Raw genomic sequence first — 23,470 nt, forward strand, 5'->3', positions numbered from 1 at the left:
AGGGTAGGTTTTGTCCACTACCAAAACTTAGCACAATACCTAGGAAATATAGTATCTATTCATACAAGGAAATGAATTAATCTGAAATTTTACTAATCCAAGCACCACCCATATTTCAATCTCCTTAATAGCATCTCAAATCCTTGTTAACACCTTCAAGGAAGAAAACACAATTGTCAAAGTCATCCAGCACATCTTTGGTCAGCTATACTTCTTAAGAGCTAGTGGAAATTTATCTCTCTCTGATATTCAGATATTAATCCAGTGTATTATTCACTGGGGCTCTGTGGTAGAAGTTTATCCTGGTTTACATAAAGTCCTTGCAATATCCAGATCCAGATTGAAAGAAGGGATCAAACTATGTGACCCAACTTTTCCACTCAGATATATATTCAAGAGACTTGACAACATATGTCCACACAAAACCTTGTGCATGAATGTTCACAGCAGCATTATTCATCATAGCCCCCAAAAAGCAAATGACCCAAATTTCCATCAACTGATGAATATATAAACAAAATGTGGTATATTCATACAATGATACATTATTTGGCAATAAGAAGAAATGAAATACTGATAATGCCACAACATCAATGAATCTTGAAAACATTATGCCAAATGAAAGAAGCCAATCACAAAGGTCACATAAATGATTCCTTTTATATGAAATGTCCAGAACAGACAAATCAATAGAGACAGAAATATTAGTTTCCACAGCCTGTAGGGGAGAGAGAAATGGGGAATAATTGCTAATAGGTATGGGGCTTCTTTTTGGGGTACGGAAAATGTTCTGAAATTAGATAGTGGTTATAGTTGCGCAACTCTTTTTTCTTTTCTTTCTTTTTTTTTTTTTTTTTGAGATGGAGTTTTTTCTTTTGTCGCCCAGGCTGGAGTACAATGGCACTATCTCAGCTCACCGCAGCCTCTGCCTCCTGGGTTTGTTCAAGCGATTCTTTTGTCTCAGTCTCCCGAATAGCTGGGATTACAGGCATGGGCCACCACACCTGATTAATTTTGTATTTTTAGTAGAGATCGGCTTTCTCCATGTTGGTCAAGCTGGTATCGAACTCCCAACCTCAGGTGATCCGCCCGCCTGGTGGCCTCCCAAAGTGCTAGGATTACAAGTGTGAGCAAGCGTGCCCAGCCCTTTATTCTATTTTATTTTATTTTTTTCGAGATGGAGTCTCGCTCTGTTGCCCAGGCTGGAGTGCAGTGGCACGATCTCAGCTCACTACAACCTCCACCTCCTGTGTTCAAGCAATTCTCCCTGCCTCAGACTCCCAAGTAGCTGAGATTACAGGGGTTCGCCACCACAGCCAGCTAATTTTTGTATTTTTAGTAGAGACGGGGTTTCGCCCTGTTGACCAGGGTTGTCTCAAACTCCTGACCTCAGGTGATCCACCTGCCTCAGCCTCCCAAAGTGCTAGGATTACAGGCATGAGCCACCATGCCCGGCCAATAGTTGCACAACTCTGTTGACACACTAAAAAACACTTAAACGTATACTTTTAAAAGGGTGAATTTTATGGTATGTGAATAATATCTCAAAGCTCTTATTTAAAAATTGAAAAGTGTTCAAGCACAAGCTGGCTGATTATTTGTGTGAGTACTGTAGAAAGAATTATTTCTACTGATTATTGTACTTTATAGTCCAAATATTTGGTGACTTTTTACGATTTCAACAGAGCTAAATGACACTGACTTAAAATGAACAAAGGAGTTCAGTCGCTCTTTATTAATATAAAGACAATTAGTCCATTAAGAAATTTAAAAGTAAACCTCATCAACTGCACAAAACCAAAGCCTCCTCTCAAGAAGTCTGATATAAAAGGTTAAAAAATTGGAATAAAACATTCATTTATTCCTCTACTTTAGTGAGAAACAGACTTTGAGGAGATATTTAAAAAGCAGACTGAGAAGTTAGCTTTGCTGACCGTAATTCAGCCTATATAATATTAAGATTAAAATATCTTATTTTAAACATAGAGATTATCTTTGCTAATCAGAACCTAATTTCCTTAGCCTTTTCACATGATCAAATGCCAATTTACTATCAGAATTATAAATGACCTACTACAATAGTAGTTAAGAACTATGCCACAGTTGCAATATCTAGCTATTTTATTAGTATAAATATAAATTTATATTTAAAATAAATAAATTTGACTAAATTTATACTAATACTAATTTATACTAATATATAGTATAAATTTAAACTAATATTATTAATACATCATAGTATTAGTATAAAGAAAGCATTACCATGTATTAAAATACTAACAACATTCATTTCTTTGTGGGAAAATATGCATATCTGTACTCAATACATTTAAGGTTAAGAATTATATAACCCAGTGTTCAAGTTATCACTTCTTCTCTTAAAAGCTGCTAGAAACTGTTTTAAATGACTCATAGATTTTTGTGAACTAGTGATATTTACTCCCTTTGTGAAATTCAAAGTATACGTACATTTAACCCCAAAAGAAAGACTTGCGTCTTTCATGAGTACTTTTAAGTAAACTTTCATTTTAATAGTCTAAAGATACCTTTTGCTCCACCTTCAAAAATTGAGCCAGTTCTTCCACAGTTAGGTGATCTTTCTTGTCACTGTAGCTCAAAAGCAACAAATAAAGGTCTCGTCTCAAAGACATCATTTTGTAAAAAACACAGAACTCTTCAAATGTCAAAGTTCCCTGATTCTCATCTGTGTCAGCTTCCTGAAAAGGGCATAGAGAAAATAAAGCAATATGAAAGTTAGAAATAGGAAATTCAGTACTGGGAAATAATATTTACTATAAAAGTGTTAGTACACAAATCCCAAGTGGTGAGCACACATTCTCTTCAAGCACACGTGGAACATTATAAAGCAACCACATATTTGGCCAGAAACCTTCAATAAATTATAAGGAATCAACCTCACACAAACCAATTGTTCTGACCACTGTAAATTTATAAATCAACAAAGAAAGCTAAAAAAAAAAAAAAAAAGAAAAAAAAACCTGTAGAAACAATACAATTCTAAATAGGAAATAAAACATATACAAGTGAAAAATATACTACATATTAAAACTTATAAAATAACATTAGAATGAAACTTGAAGTCTTAAATTATTAGAGAGCAAAGTAGATTTTAAAAAGAAATTAATAATTCAACTCAAAAAATGTGAAAAAAATAAGCGACAGAAATAAATTATAAACAAAAGCAAAAAGTAATAAATACAAAACAAACAGCTATAACATACAGGTGAGAAAGAAAACCAAAACTTGATTTCTAAAGAACCAATAAAAATGAGAAATCTTGAACAAGACTAATCAAGAACAAAAGAAGATATATTTAACACATGAGAAAAATACCAGTCTCTCATCGGTTTCTGAACTGTGTAATCCAATCAAAAGTAATTTTTACCTATGAGAGAATCTCTCTTAATTCTCCAAAGGTAGAGCTGATGCTCTTAAAGCCATGGGCATCCTTGGTAACTCCCTGCTTTCCCTCCATAGAAAAGTCTAAACGATCCATCTGGATTGATTTCTTGTTAAAATTGTTCCTAGTAATTCTTGAGCACAAATCTTTCATCATATGCCTTACTTACAGGTTGGCTGAATTATTCATAAAACCACAAAACTATTGGGGATAAAAAATGAGCAACTGACCCATTTATGTGCTCTTCCTCATTCTAAGTGAATAAAATTCTAACTAAACAAAAACAGACAGGGAATGAAGGGCATTTTGAAACGCATGGATTTGGTAAAGTACACTCAACTGTTATATGGTATTAAACAAAGCTTTGAAAGTCAAAGTGATCATTAAAATATTTTTTAAATTTTGCTAACCTTGTGTCAATTATGAACAAATGCTTCCAAATTTTACTTCCAAAAATTACCCAAGAAATCATGATTTGTATAGGTACAGACTTTGCCCTCCTCTTTAGGACTGGCCTCTTACATTGAATTAGCAGCTACCTCTTCCATGCTGTGATCAGCTCCTGTGCAAATGAACAGACAGGAGGTGGGGCTCACAGCAGGGAAAAAGTGAGATGACAGGTGACAGGGAATACCAGAAACATGGCCAACCTTCCCATATGTTTAAAGATAATTCATTTCCCCTCCTAAGTCCCTCACTCCATCTCTCAGGTTCCCTATAGAGCAAATCTCACTCCTTCCTCCTCTTCCCATTTTTTCATGCTGTTCTCCAGTGCAATGGGACTCAGTTTCCCACAATGCAAACCATCTCCAACCAAGAACAGGGCCACCCTTAAACAGTCACAGAACAGAGCCAGCCTCTGTCTTCCATTTATTGTTGCAACACATACCCCATGTTGTCTCTGTTCTTACCACCTCTAAGAACAAGTACAAACATTAAACATCATATTGCCCTCCTATGCTTATTTTTACATGTACAGAGTATCACCTCCCTACTCACTTAGAATAGAAAATCATTGTAAAACATGGATTACGCACATGACTTATCTTCAAATAACAGCCTTTTATAAATTAATACTCTAGTAATTTCTAATAGCCTAACATTGTCTTTGCCCTGACTTAACAGAGTTCACTTCTGCACTCAGGTGAGGACTAAATGCAGTCCTAGCTGGATGCCACAGAATAAGTCTAGGTCCAAGGATTTTTCTCAATGACTTATCAACAGGGAAAGAGCATTTCATCTAACCAACAAGGAGTTGAATGAAATTCTGGAGAGCTCCCTAAATGCTAGGAGTGAATTGCCCTCCTAATCCTCATGGATACTAAATCTTGAACTCCTCAGAAACAAAATACAGAGCTCTTGAGGTTTCAGACAAGTGCTATTTTTTTTGTCATGTTACTTATTCTTTATTCTGATCCTCACAACAGCACCACGAAGTAGGCAACTGAGGTATTACTGTCCTCTCAAAGGGACTCGAGCAAGTTTCCTCCATTATTTGTCAGGAAAACAGCAACAATAACAAAAAAGCATTTTAGGAAGTGAAATTTTGGATGCATGTTAAATTTATAAAGTCTTTTTACTTGATGAAACAAAATTGTTTCTTCATCAAAGGAAAATAAAACAGTACAGAGCACATATATTATCTTCCAACAAAACAAAATAGCCCTTTAATATACCTAAGTACATTAATAACCTCTGGGTATTTTATATAAGACCAGTGAAACTGTGAAAACTTACCTGAAACATTTGTCTGACTTTTCTTCGGGGCAGATTAACATTCAGTTTATGCATCAGCTGATGTATCTCTTCAATATTCAACAAGCCATCACCATTTTTATCAGCCTCCTCAAAGGTCTGCTTCACCCATGTGCACAAAGGTCAAAGAAAACACCTGTGTTCTCATCAAAATTAAAAACTGCTCTCTCAGAATACTCGCAAGGACATTTATCAGTAACAGGGAACTTGAGAAGAAGGTCTTTTGAGGAGGCCCTGCAATCCATAGGCTCTGATGAGCTACTAATAGTGATGACAACAATAACAATGACAACAAACCAGGAATGGAAGGGGAACACATAAAGGGGTAAGGGGGTTCCCAGCTGGGCACAGTGGCTCATGCCTGTAATCTCAGCACTTTGTGAGGCTGAGGCAAGTGGATCACCTGAGGTCAGGAGTTCGAGACCAGCCTGGCCAACATGGTGAAACCCTGTCTCTACTAAAAATACAAAAATTAGCCAGGCATGGTGGTGGGCGTCTGTAATCCCAGCTGCTTGGGAGGCTGAGGCAGGAGAATCCCTTGAACCCGGGAGGCAGAGGTTGCAGTGAGCCAAGATTGCACTCCAGCCTAGGTGACAAGAGTGAAACTCCGTCTCAAAAGAAAAAAGGCAGGGGGTGGTTCCCTCCATTGGGAAATGAGAGTTAAACCAAATTATTTTGAGCATCTTTAATTCAAACATTCTTACTCAATCTCATCCAAATTAAATATTAAATCTATTATTGCAAAAAACTATATTACTACCCTAAATAGTAGGAGTGAATTGCCCTCCTAATCCTCAAGGATACTAAAACCTTATGGATACTAAAAGCTACATTACTGGTTCTAATTCCACTCTAGCAAGACAACAACACCTTAATTCACACCTCCAATAGCAAACTCCATAAACATAAATATTTCTATATACCTTTAAACGTTATCCCTTTTTGCTTTTCATTTTCTGACCAGTTTTTCTCAGTTACGCTGCCATGTTCGTAACATAAATCTTGTGTCCCTATCAGTTCTCATTCACAAGATTAGAGTTATTCGTTTATGAGGCATACAGATGGCATGTAGCAGGAATGGCCCAGTATTACATCTCTCGAACATTTTCTGTTTAAGAATCTCTTTATGATGAAACCCCAAATATCATAAATATAGGGCTTATCTTCTCCTATGCCCTTTTGCCTACTATCTTTTTACCTTCACAGTACCTCATGGTACATTATCTTTTCAATTCTCTTTTCTCTGTCCCGCTCCGACATTTAGCAAATTAGACCGTCTAGTTCAATCTCATCATTGTTCAGATAAGGATATCAAATGAGAGGAGAGAGACAAATCTGATAAGAATTAGTATGAGAACCAGGTTTCAACCCACATCTTTTGTGCCTGATCTAGCACATACTTTGACACATAAGGTCAGTCTCTATACCACATTTATCTTCCTATTACTAGCTTTGATAGTTCTCACCTAATCGGCCCAAATTTCTAAATCACGGGCAGGTAATGTGAAGTACAAGCGTAATGTACTAGGAGGTGCCCTCAAAGCTCAGGTATGAAATGAAGTGACTAAGAATAAGAAGCTGAGTTTAGATACAAAAGGTTTATATCATGTGAACTGAAATTTTAAAAGATCCTCAGTGGGAGAGCCTTGGGTTGCTTTACATAGTGAGAAAGCAGACAAAATGGTAATAAATACAAGAATTGAAAATTCCCAGTTAACTTTTAGCAAGGATTTTTTAAATGGATGATTCATAGTTGTTGAGGGGTAGATTACAAAAGGCAAGTACTGCGTGCATATTTAGAAAACCAGTTAAACTTCTATGTTTGAAGGGTAATGGAGAGGAAAAGAATAAGGTGATAGATAGATAGAAAGAAACTAGAGAATCAAAGTAAGCGAAAGGTATAGTTTTAAAAACCAAGAAATGGGAGAATGAATGTGTATCAGAGGAGAGGGCGCAGCATATTTCCATGTTCTATGTGATTCAAATTATGACTATAGGAGATTATACCTCAGTAAGCATAAACAACTGGAAAAGTAAAGTATTATGTCTCCTAAAATTAAGTAGAGGATATTTTCAGATCACCTTATTTCATATTTTGTAAATACCTTATTTCCTATTTTTTCCCTTTAAAACGTTTAAAATAACCAGCCCAGCTCTTTCTAGTTCAGTTTCTCCTTATAGACTTGTCAGGACCTCATTTTATATGACCCCTGGATGTTAAAGGGAGGTCCAGATCTGGGAGGAAAATAACTGAAGAACCAAAAGGGTGAAAAATTTGGCCCAATCACTAATAAGTGCCTGAGTCTCATTTTCTTCTGTTTTCAAGGCACGCAGCACCCACTTGGGGCTTTCGACTATAGACACTACTCTACGCCCCACAGAGTATATGGCTGGAGTTCAAAGAAGTGACAAAAGGAGTCTGATGGCAGTACTATTTTTAACCTTTTAATCTATAATTCTTTATCAAAGCCTCTCAAAGTCTTCTCCAGAGAAGAGGCAGGGACAGCCAAACCCTGAGCATGCTTGTATTCTGCAGATACTAATATTTAGAATAAGCCTGTGTCTGCAAAGCCTTTAGCACCAGCACAGAAACTGGCCTTGATTATTGGTTTAGGGAACTGGTAAAGTAAAAACAGAGGTGGAATCAAATAAAAAAATATACACTAGTCCTAATTCTACTGCTTACTTGACTCTGTGACAGTGGGTTACTCATATCACCTCTTGGAGCCTCCATTTCTTCACCTACAATGTTAAGGAGCACAACTTTTAACCTTGAAATCCCTTCCGACTCTAAGATTCCATAAATGAAAAAGCTATTCTTTCCAGTAATGGTCCATATAGTATACAACTCCAGGTAAAAATGTCCTGATATCTTAAAGATGTTCTTCATAATTAAGATATGAGTCTCCAATAAAGCCCTGAATTAATAATTTTTAGCCACACCATAATAACTTTAAAAAGAGAAACAGTCATTCCTCAGAGAAAATCTGGGTGAGACTGAATGCAAAGTAATGATCTAGGATTTTCTATCAAGAGACTGTAGGAGTATGTAAAGCATTGAATGATCCTATCTAGTACAGAGGAGAGCAAACTTTTCTGTAAAGGGCCTGATAGTGAATATTTTAAGTTTTGCAGGACATTTGCTCTCAGCTGCAACTATTCCACTCTGTCACTGTCATGAGAAAGCAGCCATACAGACATAAATGAATGAACATGGTTGTGTTCCAATAAACCTTTATTTAGGAACCCTGAAATTTTAATTTGAAGTAATTTTCACAGGTCACAAAATGTTTTTCTTTTGATTTTTTTCAACCATTTAAAATCCACTCTTAGCTCAGGAGCCCAAACAAAAATCAGGAGTGGGCCAGATTTGCCCAGCAGTTTGAGGGGAAAGAATAAGGTCTGGATTTATAACATGCATAACAGGTGGCCTAAAGCCTTCTGGAGGTAATAATTTCCCTCATGGGGTCAAGAGATAAGGTGGGGAAAACATGAAGGAGAATGGTCCGATGGAGGAAAATGCTGAGCCTAAGTGCCAGAACCATCATCTTTGCATACAGATCTGCTGAGAATTCAGACTTTCATTTATCTGAATAGGAAAACTAAAGATTTGCCACTCCTTACCTCTTTTTAGCAATGACAACAGTACCTATTACTTGTAAAGTGCTTATTAAGTGCTAGGCAGTGTTCTAAGGACTGTATATAAATACTCAATTGATCTTAACACACCTCTGTATGGTAGACACTATCATTATCATCATCACCATGTTGTAGATGAAAGACTTGAAGGCAAAAGAACATAAGTAATTCATGCAAATTTGCACAGCACAGGCAGAGTTGGGGGTGGACTGCAGGCAGTGCAGCACCAGGGTCTGATCCCTAATGACACTGGATTTCTTCTAGTAAGTATGAGTACTGCATCATGGCCATCACTCAACATGACCATACTGCAGAAATAAGTTATGCTCTAGACTGGATGGATTTTCTCATGCAGTCATTTAAGATTCATTATTCTCATTTTTCATTCACAGTTGAAATTTTCAGTCCTAAAGTGAAATCTAATAATGAACATCCCAAATCTGTTCTCTTCATTAATGTAGTTAAATATTTGTCAAATTAAGGATGTAATCCCATTATTAAGATATTTTCTAGGCCAGGTGCGGTGGCTCATGCCTGTAATCTCAGCACTTTGGGAGGCGAGGCAGGCAGATCATGAGGTCAGGAGATTGAGACCATCCTGGCTAACACGGTGAAACCCCGTCTCTACTAAAAATACAAAAACTTAGCCGGCCATGGTGGCAGGCACCTGTAGCCCCAGCTACTTGGGAGGCTGGGGCAGGAGAATGGCGTGAACCTGGGAGGCAGAGCTTGCAGTGAGCCGAGATTGCGCCACTGCACTCCAGCCTGGGTGACAGAGCAAGACTCTGCCTCAAAAAAAAAAAAAAAAAAAAAAAAAGGTATTATTTAAAACCCTATTAAATTTTGAGAAATCTGTATGAAAATTATTCCCTGACTCAACATAACCTTTCTCATTTTTTACTTCAGCTTCCTCTTTACTATTCATTAAGTTATTATTTCCCTTTTATTCCTTCACTGACACAAAAATCAACTGCTCCTACATTTCTTATAAAATTGTTTCTCTGTGTAGCGCCACAGTACACCTGCTTTCTGCACAGCATATTTTCAGAATATGGATCCCATAGAATATGAAAACTTTCAAGTGCCAGTAAACATGGACAATCAGGTTCAAAAAACTTTTGACCAACAAAGCAAAAAGACAATTTATGCCCATCTCTAACTCGTCTCTTTCAAGGATTATGAGAGAGACTTCTATAAGTGACTTGTGGCTCTGGAATGCTGTGAACTTGTCCTAGTTAACTGGATGAGGCTAGAAGCTTCTGGATTTGGTTTCTTCCCCATGGCCACCACTCTTCCTTCTTCCTTGCTATACAACCTTGATTTTGTTCAGGTACCCAAAAGCCATGTGCTTTAATGATGAGTGGGAACTGGATGCGGGGAGGTAAATCCTGGTTTAATACAACTGTCCTCAAAGTATAGTCCTGGAGTCCCCATAAATATAAGGTTCCCCTCTTTTCCAGCTGCATGTCTTGAGGCCAGATTTTATTCATGTGGTTCAATCAAAACAACATATCGCAACAGACTGAATACAGAAGTAGATAAGAGAACCATGTGTTCTATTGTCATACATTAAAGAGATTTGTAAAACAGTGAAGCAATACTATTTTTCTAACGTGTTTTGCTTTGAAAAATACTCGTTATAAAAATGTTAACATGCAACAGAGTTTATTATTATAAATAAACACATTTTATGCCTCGCATTTCATCTCTAATATGACAAGTATCAATAAACAGATCCTATGTAAACAAAAGCTCTTTAGAATCTTTGGGGTTTTTTGTCAGTTTTTTGTTTTTAAGAGACAGGGTCTTGCTCTGCTTTCCAAGCTATAGTGCAATGGTGTAAGCATAGTTTATCGCTGCCTCCAACTCCTGGGCTTAGGCAATCTTCCCACCTCAGCCTCCTGAGTAGACGGCACTACAGGCACGTGTCACCACACCTGGCTAATCTTTTTAATTTTTTGTAAAAATGGGGTCTCACTATGTTGCCCAGACTGGTCTCAAACTCCTGGCCTCAAGTGGTCCTTCCACCTCAGCCTCCTAAAGTGCTGTGATTACTGCCAAGAGCCACTGCACCCAGCCTAAGTCTTCAGTTTTTAAGAGTGAAAAAAAAAGGGAGAGATCAAAGTTTAATCATGTCAGTTAATTTCTCCTGCAAGAGATTGGTTTAGGAATGAGGCAGCAATAGTAATTTTGGCCAATGCTGACAAGTTGTCTTTTGGGGGATTTCTGGGAAGTTTTTCTTTTCTCTTTAAAAAAAAAAAAAAAAAAAAGATTTGTGGCCGAGCACAGTGGCTCACACCTGTAATCCAAGCACTTTGGGAGGCGGAGGCAGGCAGATCATGAGGTCAGGAGATCAAGACCATCCTGGCTAACAGGGTGAAACCCTGTCTCTACTAAAAATACAAAAAAAATTAGCCGGGCATGTTGGCAGGCACCTGTAATCCCAGCTACTCAAGAGGCTGAGGAAGGAGAATCGCTTGAACCCAGGAGGCAGAGGTTGCAGTGAGCCGAGATCGTGCCATTGCACTCCAGCCTGGATGACAGAGCAAGACTCCATCTGAAAAAAAAAAACAAAAAACAAGATCTATAAGAAGAAACTCTGCTACCTCTGTGCAGGGCTGTGTTTAGAGCTACTGCCTAAAGCTGCAGCAGCTCTCTCTGACCAAAGGGCAGTCAGCTGCAAGACCAAGCCAACATGGTGAGAATGGCAGGACCCGGGTCTCTGATGACATCACTGAACCAGTGAATTAGCTGACCCTGGAACTGCCCCATCTCAGATCTCTTGTTTATGAGAAAATGAATATTCTTTATTGTTTAAGGCATTGTTAGTACGGTTTCTGATACTTGTACCAGAAAACATTCAGTATTTTTGGTTGGTTGTTTTTTACCAAATGTTAAAGAGTTAGAAATCAAACCAACAGATTTAAGCACAGAAAGTTAAATCCTGTTTGTGTTTTGTTCATTTCTGAATCCCAGTTGCCTTTATCTGCATGCTGTGAATATTGATGCAAACATCACGGCTCATCAACTCAGACTTTTCACACTGTCAAGATCCTTTCATGAGCTGAATTATTTCCATTCTTCTCCAACAATACTCTGGGTGAGGGATTATAGCTAGAGCAGCACAAATATATCACCAACCCCTGGGAAAAAAATTAGGGCACACATTCCAATGACGGCAAAGGAGTAGCGCTACTCCCTGAGTGGTCAGAGACACCTGTATTTTAAGGTCATTCAAAATGTGAAGAAGGGAACCAAAGCAGTCAACTAGCCTAATACCCTCACTTTACAGATAAGGAAACTGAGGCCAGAAAGGCCTTGCTATATGCCCAGTCAATCCCAGCAAGAAGGATGCCTGCAGACCAACCCCATTAATCATTCATCTTGTCAGCACTGCAGGACCACAAGCATGGGTTTAATCAAGAATGAGATTTAGATTCCAGTTTCTCAAGCAATTAAGAGAGGGTAAATATTAGTAAGTAAAAAATAACTTCCCCTTTGGTATCAATCAGTTCAGTTTCCAAACTGTAAGTTAGAAAGAGAAAAAGCAGGAAGGAGCTCGGTGCCCAGTACCTAATTGCAACTCACAAAGTATTTGTTAAACTAAACTGACTTTATAACAAAGTAGGATTTTCTCTAATCCAAATCAGTGTTTTCCCAGTTACAGTTAATGAATACTCCTATGATTTAAAAGAGGCAATGATACTTAATGGGCACTTTCCCTCTCTTAGGAAACTTGAGGCTGTATTTGGAGACCTCTGATTGTGGAGCTAGAGTTGGTCTCTTCAAAGAATTTTGTTCCTGAGTTCATACAAGCTTAAGTTTCCATACATTTCGAGTGTTCATTTATTTGGAGTGAGAGTCAGGAGGGGAGAGAAGGGTGTGAAGGGTAAAGAAAGAGAAAGGAAAATTATGGGAAAAATTAAAACATAGTTTAATCCTTGCTTCACACATGCACACACGCATACACAGAGAGCAAGAGAGAGCTCAAAATAAAATGCTAGAAAGGATATTGGTCATGGGTCCTCTGCCTTTTGGCAAGGGAGTCTTCATCACTGATGCCAGCCATCAGGTACTTGAGGCCTGTGATCCAGGTGCGGGCCTCCTCGGGATTGGAGGTGATGAGGTCCAGGGACTCCATGTGGTTGCCATGGTAGATGGTGAAGCAGCAGCTGGGGTCGAAGTTCCCCTCAGCTTGTCTGTGGAATATTTCAGACTGCCGGCCCTCAGTCACTTTGTAAATGGAATCAATAAGTACTGTGAGGAAGATGAGATACACACAGTTATAGAGCAGGCAAAGATACTTGTTTACATGCACTAAGAAACAAGAAAAGCAAAATCATTTTAAATATAAAAAATAAGTATGAGGTTGGGCGCTCACGCCTGTAATCCTAGCAGTTTGGGAGGTTGAGGCGGGCAGATTGCCTGAGCTCAGGAGTTCGACACCAGCCTGGGCAATATGGTGAAACCCCGTCTCTACTAAAATGCAAAGAAAATTAGCCGGGCTTGGTGGCGGGTGCCTGTAGTCCTAGCTACTCGGGAAGCTGAGGCAGGAGAATGGCGTGAACCTGGGAGGCAGAGGTTGCAGTGAGCCGAGATCGTGCCACTGCACTCCAGCCTGGGTGACGGAGCAAGATTCCATCTCCAAAAAAAATAAATAAGTATGAAAAAATTCATTGCCTGCAAGTTGTGGTTTCAAGTTAAATGTGAAACCCAGGCCCTGTTGTTTCCCACTAGAAACCTTCTCTGCATAACACTTGTGCTGCCTGAGCTGTCTTGACAACGTTCTCCTAAGGCAATAATTCAGGATGTGTTGAAATTTGCAGTAAAAAAAATAGATATGTCAACTGAAGCAAAAAGTAGAAAAAGGTGGCAATGACTATGTCAAATTTATAGTTTACAGATTTGTAGAAAATATGCAAAGACCTAGAGCGGACTTTGGTGTTTTGCAACATGCATTAGAAGATCATTAGAAAAGTGAAAGGGAAAAGAATTTCTGACAATCAAATAGCCGAGCTACATGGAATTGGCATTCCTAGAGAAAATGCCATGGGGCTAAGGTGGTGAAGGCAGAGCAGAGCTTGGAGAAGTAGAGAGGAACAAGGTGACACCCCAGGAGAGGCAGAAAGAGATATAGAAACATAAGACCCACTCCAGGGATGCTTATCAGGCCACTTATGCTGGACTGGAAAGCTCAAGAGGGAGAATAATGGGAGATAAAACTGGAAAGGTAGACAATGGCTAGATTGTGGAGTGGCTGGAATCACAGAGATTAACATTATTTAGGTAGCAGAGCAAATATGAAGGTTTGGATCACTGAAGCACAGGGCAAGAAGGATAATTTCAGACTAATTATTTTTGGTCTGTGTGCTTGTTTATTTTTCAGTAGGAATCAGAAGCTTGAATATCCTATTGATTATTTATATACACCATCTACCCCTCACTTCTGCCTTAATGGCAGAGTACCAATTTTTTTTCTGGTATCAACTCATTTCCCACATGACTCACAGGGAAATGAGCCTATCCTCAGCCCAAGGTTCTGCCACCTTTGTACTCTAGGGCTTGCATCAGTGGTCCCTAGGTTCTCAGGCCTTCAACCTTGGACTTGGAATTATACCATCATCTCCCCTGCTTCTCAGGCCTTTGGACTCAAACTGAGCTACACCACCAGCTTCCCTGGTTCTCCAGCTTGCAGATGGCCTATCATGTGACTTCTTGGCCTTCATAATCACATGAGCCAATTCCCCTAAGTCCTCTCTCAAACATCTATCTATTTATCTGTCTATCCTATTGATTGTGTTTCTCTAGGGAAAGCTGACTAACATAGTGTGGGGGAAAGCAGCTTTAAGTAGGAATCACATCAACACTTCTTTACTTCATAAATTCAAATGGTGTTGTTAATTCATTAATCACTTAATAGTGTTCAGAATATGGTAATACATTTTAAAGTCTATTAGCTTTATGATGTCCCTCACCTTTTATATGAATGTAAAACATCTCAGGCTGTAAAACCATATATTCTAACTAAAATATATATATATAGTCTCCAACACAGGGGAAGTATTAGCATTTACAGTATTCATGGACAAGAAAACTTTTATGGATTTAAATTCCCCAAAGATGGTCATTATTCTGCCTCTCGATATCCAAAATCAACTAACTCCAAACTTACAAAAGTATAAAACTTCCACAGATCTGAAGCTTCAAGAGCCCACTCGGTATAACCCGTGTATTACTATGTCAAGCCAAGCAAAGAATTCAAAGGTTAGTTTTACTTTTCGCCTTCTCGCTCTTCCTGGAGGGTCGCCATCGGAGGCGCGTCCGGTGCTCATCCAGGTAAAAGAGGCGAACAAGCCCTTTGCTTCCACGTTTCAGCTTGATCATCTGTGTCCCGGACTGCATCACACTCATGCATCTTTCAACTGCAAAAGAAATCAGAGTGTATCCAGCTATCACACAATGCACAGGCATATTGGTGTCCAGGTTTTAGAGTCAAATAAAACCTCTGATTCACCTGCAAAGACTCCAAGGACCAGAACAAATTTGGTAGAGGTAATCTGAAAAGTGAGTTGTTAAGGAATTGATTCAGTAGGCTTAAGCCAGTAAAAAGTCTTACTAACAGGAAACAAAAAAATCTACTTCCAGGTAAATAATGCATTACTTCATAGGGCTATCTTCTGTTCTGTTTTTTGGTATGAGACTTATGACCACTTGATACTTGGATTTATGTTCTTAAAGTAAGTTCTCAGACATGATAAGTCTTGTGAGTTTTTATAGAGCCAATTATAAAAGTATCTTATAATAATGCTTTAAATGCAATCAACAGAAACAAGATTGGCAAAATGCTGACTATTGTTGAAACTGGATAATGATTACCTATGAATTCATGTTATATATTTGTGATGTTTGAAAATAGCTAAATAAATTTTTATAAATGCAATCAGAAAAAAATCAGGTTTCCACAGTTGACCATAAAACACTTGCTGATGCATTAAACTGCTAAGATAACCCATCTAGAGGAATAACCTGGTGAATGAATCCAAATCACTTATAGTCCAAGTTAAAGCTGTCATTTAAATCCACTCTACTTTGAGATGAACTTTGCTGGATATAGGAATCGGTTATTTTTGCCTGTTTCCCTTTGATTGGTAATGGTGCCCCAACTTTTCCTTTAGAAACATTCCTCTACCATTTTGTGTGCCTTTGATGGCCTGCCAATCACCCCAGTGAAAGAGTAGACACACCTGACTTCAGCTTGGAGCAAATCTGACTCCCTCCCAAGAACATAAATCCTGAGCAGATCATTGCTTGAAAACAGAACTGAGCCATTCAACAACTGAGATACTCCTAGTTGGCCACAATAAGATGTGACAGTTGTCACAAATCTTATTCTTCCTGAGACTGACAAATGATCCCATTTCCCCCTTGATTCTGCAAGTTACCCAGTACCCCTCTAAATATTTATTATTATATCACCCAGAAATAGCTTTTGTTTCACAAAGATTACAACTAATATACAGACTTACGTATAAACCATTAGAGCACTCAAAATACCTAGTTCTGAGTACCTACCTTATCAAGCAGTATGCTGTTAGAAACAACAGATAAAAGAAACACAATAAACAAACCTCAGCAACATTAGACTTCAGCTTTTTTAGCTAAATATTTTATCTTTACTAGGAAAGATAATCTCATCCACCAGCTTAACATTGTATGCACAGGGTACCTACTAAAGGTAATTTCAACATAACCAGTCTTCACAGTTTACTCCATGAAGTCTTTCCTTCCCTCAAGGAAATCAAGGAGGAACTGCAGAAAATTAAGTATAGTTTCAGGATTTGACACTACAAAGAAGGTGAAGTATAGGTTGCTTTTACTCATTTTATCTGACATATCAAATACCCAAATAACAAAAATATTACTTAAGAAGGCCGGGCGCTGTGGCTCATGACTGTAATCCCAGCACTTTGGGAGGCCAAGGCGGGTAGATCACCTGAGGTCAGGAGCTTGAGACCAGCCTGACCAACACGGTAAAACCCCATCTCTACTAAAAATTAAAAAAATCAGCCGGGTGTGGTGGCGGGCGCCTGTAATCCTAGGTACTTGGGAGGTTAAGGCAGGAGAATCGCTTGAACCCAGGAGGTTGCAGTGAGCTGAGATCACACCATTGAACTCCGGCCTGGGCGACAAGAGCAAAACTGGATCTCAAAAAAACAAACAAACAAAAAAAATTACTTAAGAAAATAAGCACACAAACTTAACATGCTTACTTTAAAGCACAGAACAAAAGTTGAGATTTAATTTTACATAAATTAGTATATTCGGTCACTGAGCATCATTCTTTTAGGCAATGAAAGCTACATATTTGAATTCTTAGCAACCACATTAACCATCTCACACGAGGAATTAAAGGGTCAAGACAAAACCACCAAATCAAACCAACCAAGCCAAAATTCCCAGAAAAACCTATTAGAATTTCACTGACCACTGACAATAGATCACATCAATAAACAGATGTTTATAGACCAACTCCCTGTTCCAGGCACAAGACTATTTCATGAGGTGAAGCAAAGAACAAGGAGACTTTCTGTTTGACCTTAAAGAGTGTAAATTTTAAGAGAACAGAACATCTATGAAGGATATTTATTAATGACAATTCAGAGCTGTGGTGAAGAATACAGTGTGGTTCCAGCTTGGGACAGAATCCCAGATCTGCCACTTACTAGCTGTATGACTACATACAGCTAGTAACTCATTTCCTTATCTGTAAAATGGGAATAATTATCTACTTCCTGAATTGAGGTAAGGATTGAATGAGTCAATTCATGTAAAGTACTGAAAACAGTAGCTGGCACATCCTAAACACTAAAAATGGTAGCTATTTGTAACAGACTGAATGTGTCTTGTCCCCAAAGTCCTAACCCTCAGTGTGATGGTATTTGGAGATGGGTCTTTTGAGTGGTAATTAGAAACATATGAGGTCATGCAAGTGGGGCACCATGATCTCTCTTATTCTCTCTTTCTCTCTCTCTCTCTCCACTCCCCCATATGAAGATACAGCAAGAAGGTAGCCACCTATAAGCCAGGAACACAGCCCTCACCAGGAAATGAATCTGTTGGGACTTTGATCTTAGACTTTTCAGCATCCAGCATTGTGAGAAATAAATGTCTGCTGTTTAAGCTACCCAGTCTGTGGTATTTTGTTACAGTAATTGAAGCTGACTAAGACACTATTATAGTTTTATTGTTATTGAAATAGTTAAAAATAAATGCCCAGTCAGAAGTAAATACAGAAACACTAGGGAGGCCAAAGAAAAAGAGAATAGAGTAGGCTGGAATGGGGAGAAATGTAGTAATAAGACACCATCAATGAAGACTTGGGGATAGGAAAGGGTATGAGTAAAGTATGATCAGAGAAAAGAGAAAAGATGAGCCTCTATCTTTGGAAGAGCGATTCAAAAGGGAACTGATAGAATGTATGATTCCATGAGCTAGATAAAACTAGGTTGTGGGGGGACTGGGGATGCTGGTTAAGATTTCGATCCACTGGCAATGAGAGGCTCACTACATATATCTGTGCAAAGGATTGGCTGGCTAAAAAATATAATTTAGGAAGATGTTTCCTTGGGAAGAGAGAATAAAATAAATTGTTTAAGCCAGAGTGGAAAACCGAGTTAACTATATTATCAGAGATCTAACAGCAAGGACTGACTACGTGTCTGACACAGGGTCCTCTGCTTTGTTCACAATCCCTTTCTTTCTCAGCTCCTTTTCCTTTCCCCGAAATGGAACTGCCATGGCTATAACAGCTCAACATTTTAACAGGAACGGTGTATCTGCACATTGTTTTAGCATAAAATCATGTAAATCATATAATACGATTTCTATGAGACCCTAAATCTGAAACAATATGCATCTTAAATTGTTTATGTAGCTGCTTTATGCTTTCTACTTGATTGCTCCCTATCACATAGAAAAGCCATCTGGATAGAGGTAAACTGAAAAATCAAGTCCACTGAAATCTTGAGAGTCATCTAACCTACTTTTCCCTTCCCCAAACAAGACAGTTGACAATCCCTTGTAATTACAAAGCTAACCAGAGATGAAGCACCCTCAATAACTCTTTGCAACTCATTCCAGTGGGTAAAAGTCACCAACAATACAGACAAACTATTCTTCCAGTCTCATCTAGATCATTCACGTGTCAGCACAAGCCAATTTCTTCCTAGTCTGCCTCCAACAGAAATGATTAACAACAGTTACCACCCCTAAAAATCATTGTCCACCCATGCTCTATTGGTAGACTCCATAAAAGAGAATAAGAATGGCTTTGCCCACAGGTAAACAAGGGAAGAGTTCTAGTGACTTAGAATGATTTAACTTCATCACACACATTTCCAGTGCTCAAGTTTCTCTGAGAAAAGTCTGCAAATGCAGGTGACAAATTCCGGCAGCTGCCAATATGTGCACTATCCCTTTAATTGGACATTCTCCTTTATGATACCCTTAATATAGCTAAAAAATAAGTTTATTTGGATACAATATGGCAACATCCAAGAATATTAAGGGAGAAACACCTACCAGCCCATCACATAGTGTTATGCTCTAGACCTTCACATGTATACAAATGTGTTACACTGGTTGAAATTGTGATATTTAAGCCATTTGGCACTCTGCTTTTTTCATTTGTATTATAACAGCTTTCCATGTTTCTACAGAGTCTTAATAATTATCATTTTAATGGCTGCCTAACAGAGTAGGATAAATATTTAAAGAGCAGAAGAGATGAGTTGAAGACTATATTCCTAACTTTATTACATAACTAGAGTTTTAAAACTCTTAATAGAGTCCCATCAATAAAAGAAAAGGCATAATAATGTGGTCTACAAGGTCTTTAAGAATTCAATTTTTTAAAAGAATTAAATCAATCTTTTCTGCCACAAGCAGTTTAATATAAGTAAATTTCCTTAGGGGCTATAAGGTCACTATATCCCTCAAGCAGAAAATGCTGTAAAAAAAAAATATACTTCAGATTTGAAGTAACATATTAACATCATTTATGTTATATATGTGTATATCGCTTGGCTATATACATATATGATAATACATATATACGTATATATGATTAGTATATGTCATTTGGATATACGTATACACATATATGATTACTATATATTATTTGGAGGAAGGTTTCCAAGATTTCAACCAAGTATATATGACATCTAAGAAGGTTTAATTCTTCAAATTATGTTTGAATCAGAAATAATCACATTCTGTTAGGAACGTCATACATGCCACATGATGCTGATTTTTTTTTTTTTTACAGCTTTACTGAGGTGTCATTGACATGCAATAAAATTCAACTGTTTTAAATGTACAATTCACTGACTTTAGTTTATTTCCAGAGTTGTGTGACAGTCTAATCATACAACGTTTCCATTATCCCTCATGCCCATTTACAGTCAGTCCCCATTTTTACCATAGTCCTGGACAACCACTGACCTACTTTCTATCTCAATAAATGGGCCTTTCCTGGAGAGTTCATATAAATAAAATCATATCATATGTAGTATTTTGTGCTTGGCCTTTCACTTAGCATAATGTTTTTGAGTTTCCTATGATGACTATGTTGTTTCTTATCTTCTTTTCATTCCTCCAGCCCCGCCACATCATGCTAAACTCTTCTACTGGCACTTAGGGTAAAAATTATCCTGAATAGAAGACAGGTTGAGTAAAATAAACAACCGAGTACTATGTAAGTGTAAAAGATAATGAGGAAGATCTCTATGAACTGATATGGAGTAACTTCCAGGATGTTTCAATAAGAAAACGTATGAATAGGCACATATAGTATGATATATTTTGTGTAAGAAAAGAATGGGAAATTTTTTAAATATACAAATACCTGCTTGTCATTACAAAAATAAACTCAAGAAGGATAAATCAGAAAACAATGGCCCTTGTTACCTGTAAGAATGAGAGAAAATCAAGTAGAAAGGATAAGAAAGGGAATGACACCACTCTTAGTATACCACATACTTAAAATTAAATCAGTAAGAGTGGGAAGGGGAACAAAACAGAAAGTAACACAGTCCTGCATCTCTTCAGGGCAAGGATGCATTCTGAGAAATGTGTCATTAGGGAAGTTCGTCATTGTGTGAACATCATAGAGTGTATTTACACAGACCTAGATTGCACAGCCTATTGCACATCTAGGCTGTATGGTATAAGCTACAGCTCCTAGGCTACAAACCTGTACAACATGCTACTGTGCTGAATACTATAGGCAATTGTAAGAAAACATAGAAAAGGTACAATAAAAATATGGTATTATAATCTCTTGGAAACCACTGTCATATATGTGGTCCATTATTTACTGAAATGTCATTATGTGGCACATGACTATAAATGTATAAACAGAAAGTAATCTACACACATACACATATACATATTTGTGCATGTGTATATTTGCATGTTTGTATATATGTGTATGTTTTTATTTACCTGCATATATGTATTTCCTTGTTCTAGCCTTTAAAAGGACCAACAGGCAAAATCACTTCTAGCAGTAATATGCACACTTGGTGCCCCGATCATTCTTTGCTACAAAAGACACCTTGAGACAGATTTTCACATACAGAGTCATGACCATACACCGAGATTAGGGTCATATAAGAATATCATTTGCACTCTTTTGTGAACACATCTATTCTGGGACACTGATCACTAAACTGTGAATTAGCAGGCACAAAAACAACAACAACAACAAAGCCCAGGTCCTTTGCAAGACAATCTTTTCAGTAAAAAGGTACATGAAAAATGTGAACTGATTTCCTGCCAGCTTCCACAGATTAGAGTAAATCTGAGTAACTGAAAGAGATTAGCTTCTGGAAACAATTTCATTTCTATGTGGAAAAAGTGCAAAATGATGCAGGTAATGTTTGTCAAAAAGTAAGGAAAGGGAGATTTCCTAAAACCATCAGGGCAGAAGTGAAGGGTATATTCGTTTAATTCTCAGCACCAACCCAACACTTATTTTGGGACTTGGTACACAGCAGGTGCTGAGAGATCTAGTTTACAGCACAGCAACTTGATAACAGCGTCTGCCCACAGTTTTGTGGGCACAAAGAATGGAGCAAACAGAGTTCTGGTCTGGGCTCTGTCACTGGCTGTGTGAACTTCAGAAGGTAACTGAATACCCTACTTTCCTCAACCTAAAAAGGCATTTTTCTCTATGTTCTGTGAGTTTATAAAACAGCTGATATAGCTTTCATAAATGTTATTTTATCTTTCAATAAGAAAAAAATTCCAGTTCCTTTGAAAGCCTTTTACAATAATTTTAAAGAAAAAAGATTAACATCTGGATGTCTTACCAGAGAGAGGATTTTTTAAAAATGATCTCCATATAAAACATAACTGCTTGGCTGGGTGCGTTGGCTCACACCTGTAATCCCCAGCACTTTAGAAGGCCAAAGCAAGAGGATCACTTGTGCCCATGAGTTCAAGAACAGCCAGGGCCACGTAGGGAGACCTGGTCTCTACAAAAAATTTTAAAAATTAGCCAGGTCTGGTGGCACAAACCTAGAGTCCCAGCTACTCAGGAGGCTAAGATGAGAGGCTCTCTTGAGCCCAGGAGGTTGAGGCTGTGGTGAGCTGTGATTGCACCATTGCACTCCAGTCTAGGAGATAGAGCAAGACCCTGGTCTCAATCAACCAACCAATAAAATATTAAGTAAAGCCATTCCCTGTGAAGAGTAGTTTATATAAATAAATATATATGATATATAAACTAATTATAGTTTATTTATATAAAACTGCTCTTCACAGCAAATGGCTTCACTTAAAAAGCTATTCCTTGCCAGTAGTAAGGCCTTAAAGTCAAATAATATAAGCTTATGAATAAATGTGCTTACAAACAACCATGGAGTGCTTCACTCTTATTAAGTCATGATTCTTCCCACTAAAGAACAAACAATGTGGAGTTTGTTAATTTTTTTTCATTGCCTAAATCATTCCTGTGGAGAAGACAAGATTATTTAAAAGGCTTTTAAAAACTAATTGGTTAACAGTTTGAAAACTGTTTGCGAACCTTGCATGTACACAGTCAATATGTTTATAAACTTGATAAATACAAATGAGGATAATGAGATCAAAGAAAGGGTGAAAGGAATTAATCAGTAATTTGTTAAATGTCAGACCTTTTTTCTATTTGTATTAAACCCTTCCACATAACACTTTCTTTTTTAATGATGTCTATTTTATATGTAACAATTGTGTCTGTTCCATGTTTTCCATACTCACGGGAAACAAAACGAAATATTAAAAATTCATAACAATGTAGTGGCGAGTAGGGTCACCAAAGCCACTCAGAGAAAAGAGACCCTAAACCCTGGCAAATGAAAATTAAGAATGTCCTGCTAGCCAGGCTTCTGGTCTCTCTCTGTGCAAACTGGTTAAGAGACTGATAAAAATCACTGTTTGCCTCCTCTGCAAGGTTTTAATTAATGATAAAAAGGATTAGTGTGACAAGTCTTAGATTGTAGCGAATCTGGTGTACTTTGTGCTATGAATTTGTCTCTCTGCGCCATTCTGTCATGGAGAGCATTCCACTGGATAAAACGCGGGCCTAGGACTCCTGCCATTCAAGCTGGCCTG

General features: G+C 37.8%; 1 protein-coding gene across 1 annotated transcript in view; it reads right to left on the minus strand.

Moving 5' to 3' along the window:
* PLCH1 (phospholipase C eta 1) overlaps window positions 1-23,470 on the minus strand; it is a 254,453-nt gene that overhangs the window by 89,879 nt on the left and 141,104 nt on the right. Inside the window, exons 3-6 of the mRNA XM_065540098.1 lie at window positions 15,091-15,237; window positions 12,827-13,072; window positions 5,159-5,286; window positions 2,547-2,717 (exon numbers count right to left, since the gene is read on the minus strand). Coding sequence (XP_065396170.1) covers window positions 2,547-2,717; window positions 5,159-5,286; window positions 12,827-13,072; window positions 15,091-15,237 — 692 coding nt within the window. The remainder of the gene's footprint in view (window positions 1-2,546; window positions 2,718-5,158; window positions 5,287-12,826; window positions 13,073-15,090; window positions 15,238-23,470) is intronic.

Source organism: Macaca fascicularis, chromosome 2 (assembly GCF_037993035.2).
Source record: "Macaca fascicularis isolate 582-1 chromosome 2, T2T-MFA8v1.1".
Classification (NCBI taxonomy): Eukaryota; Metazoa; Chordata; class Mammalia; order Primates; family Cercopithecidae; genus Macaca; species Macaca fascicularis.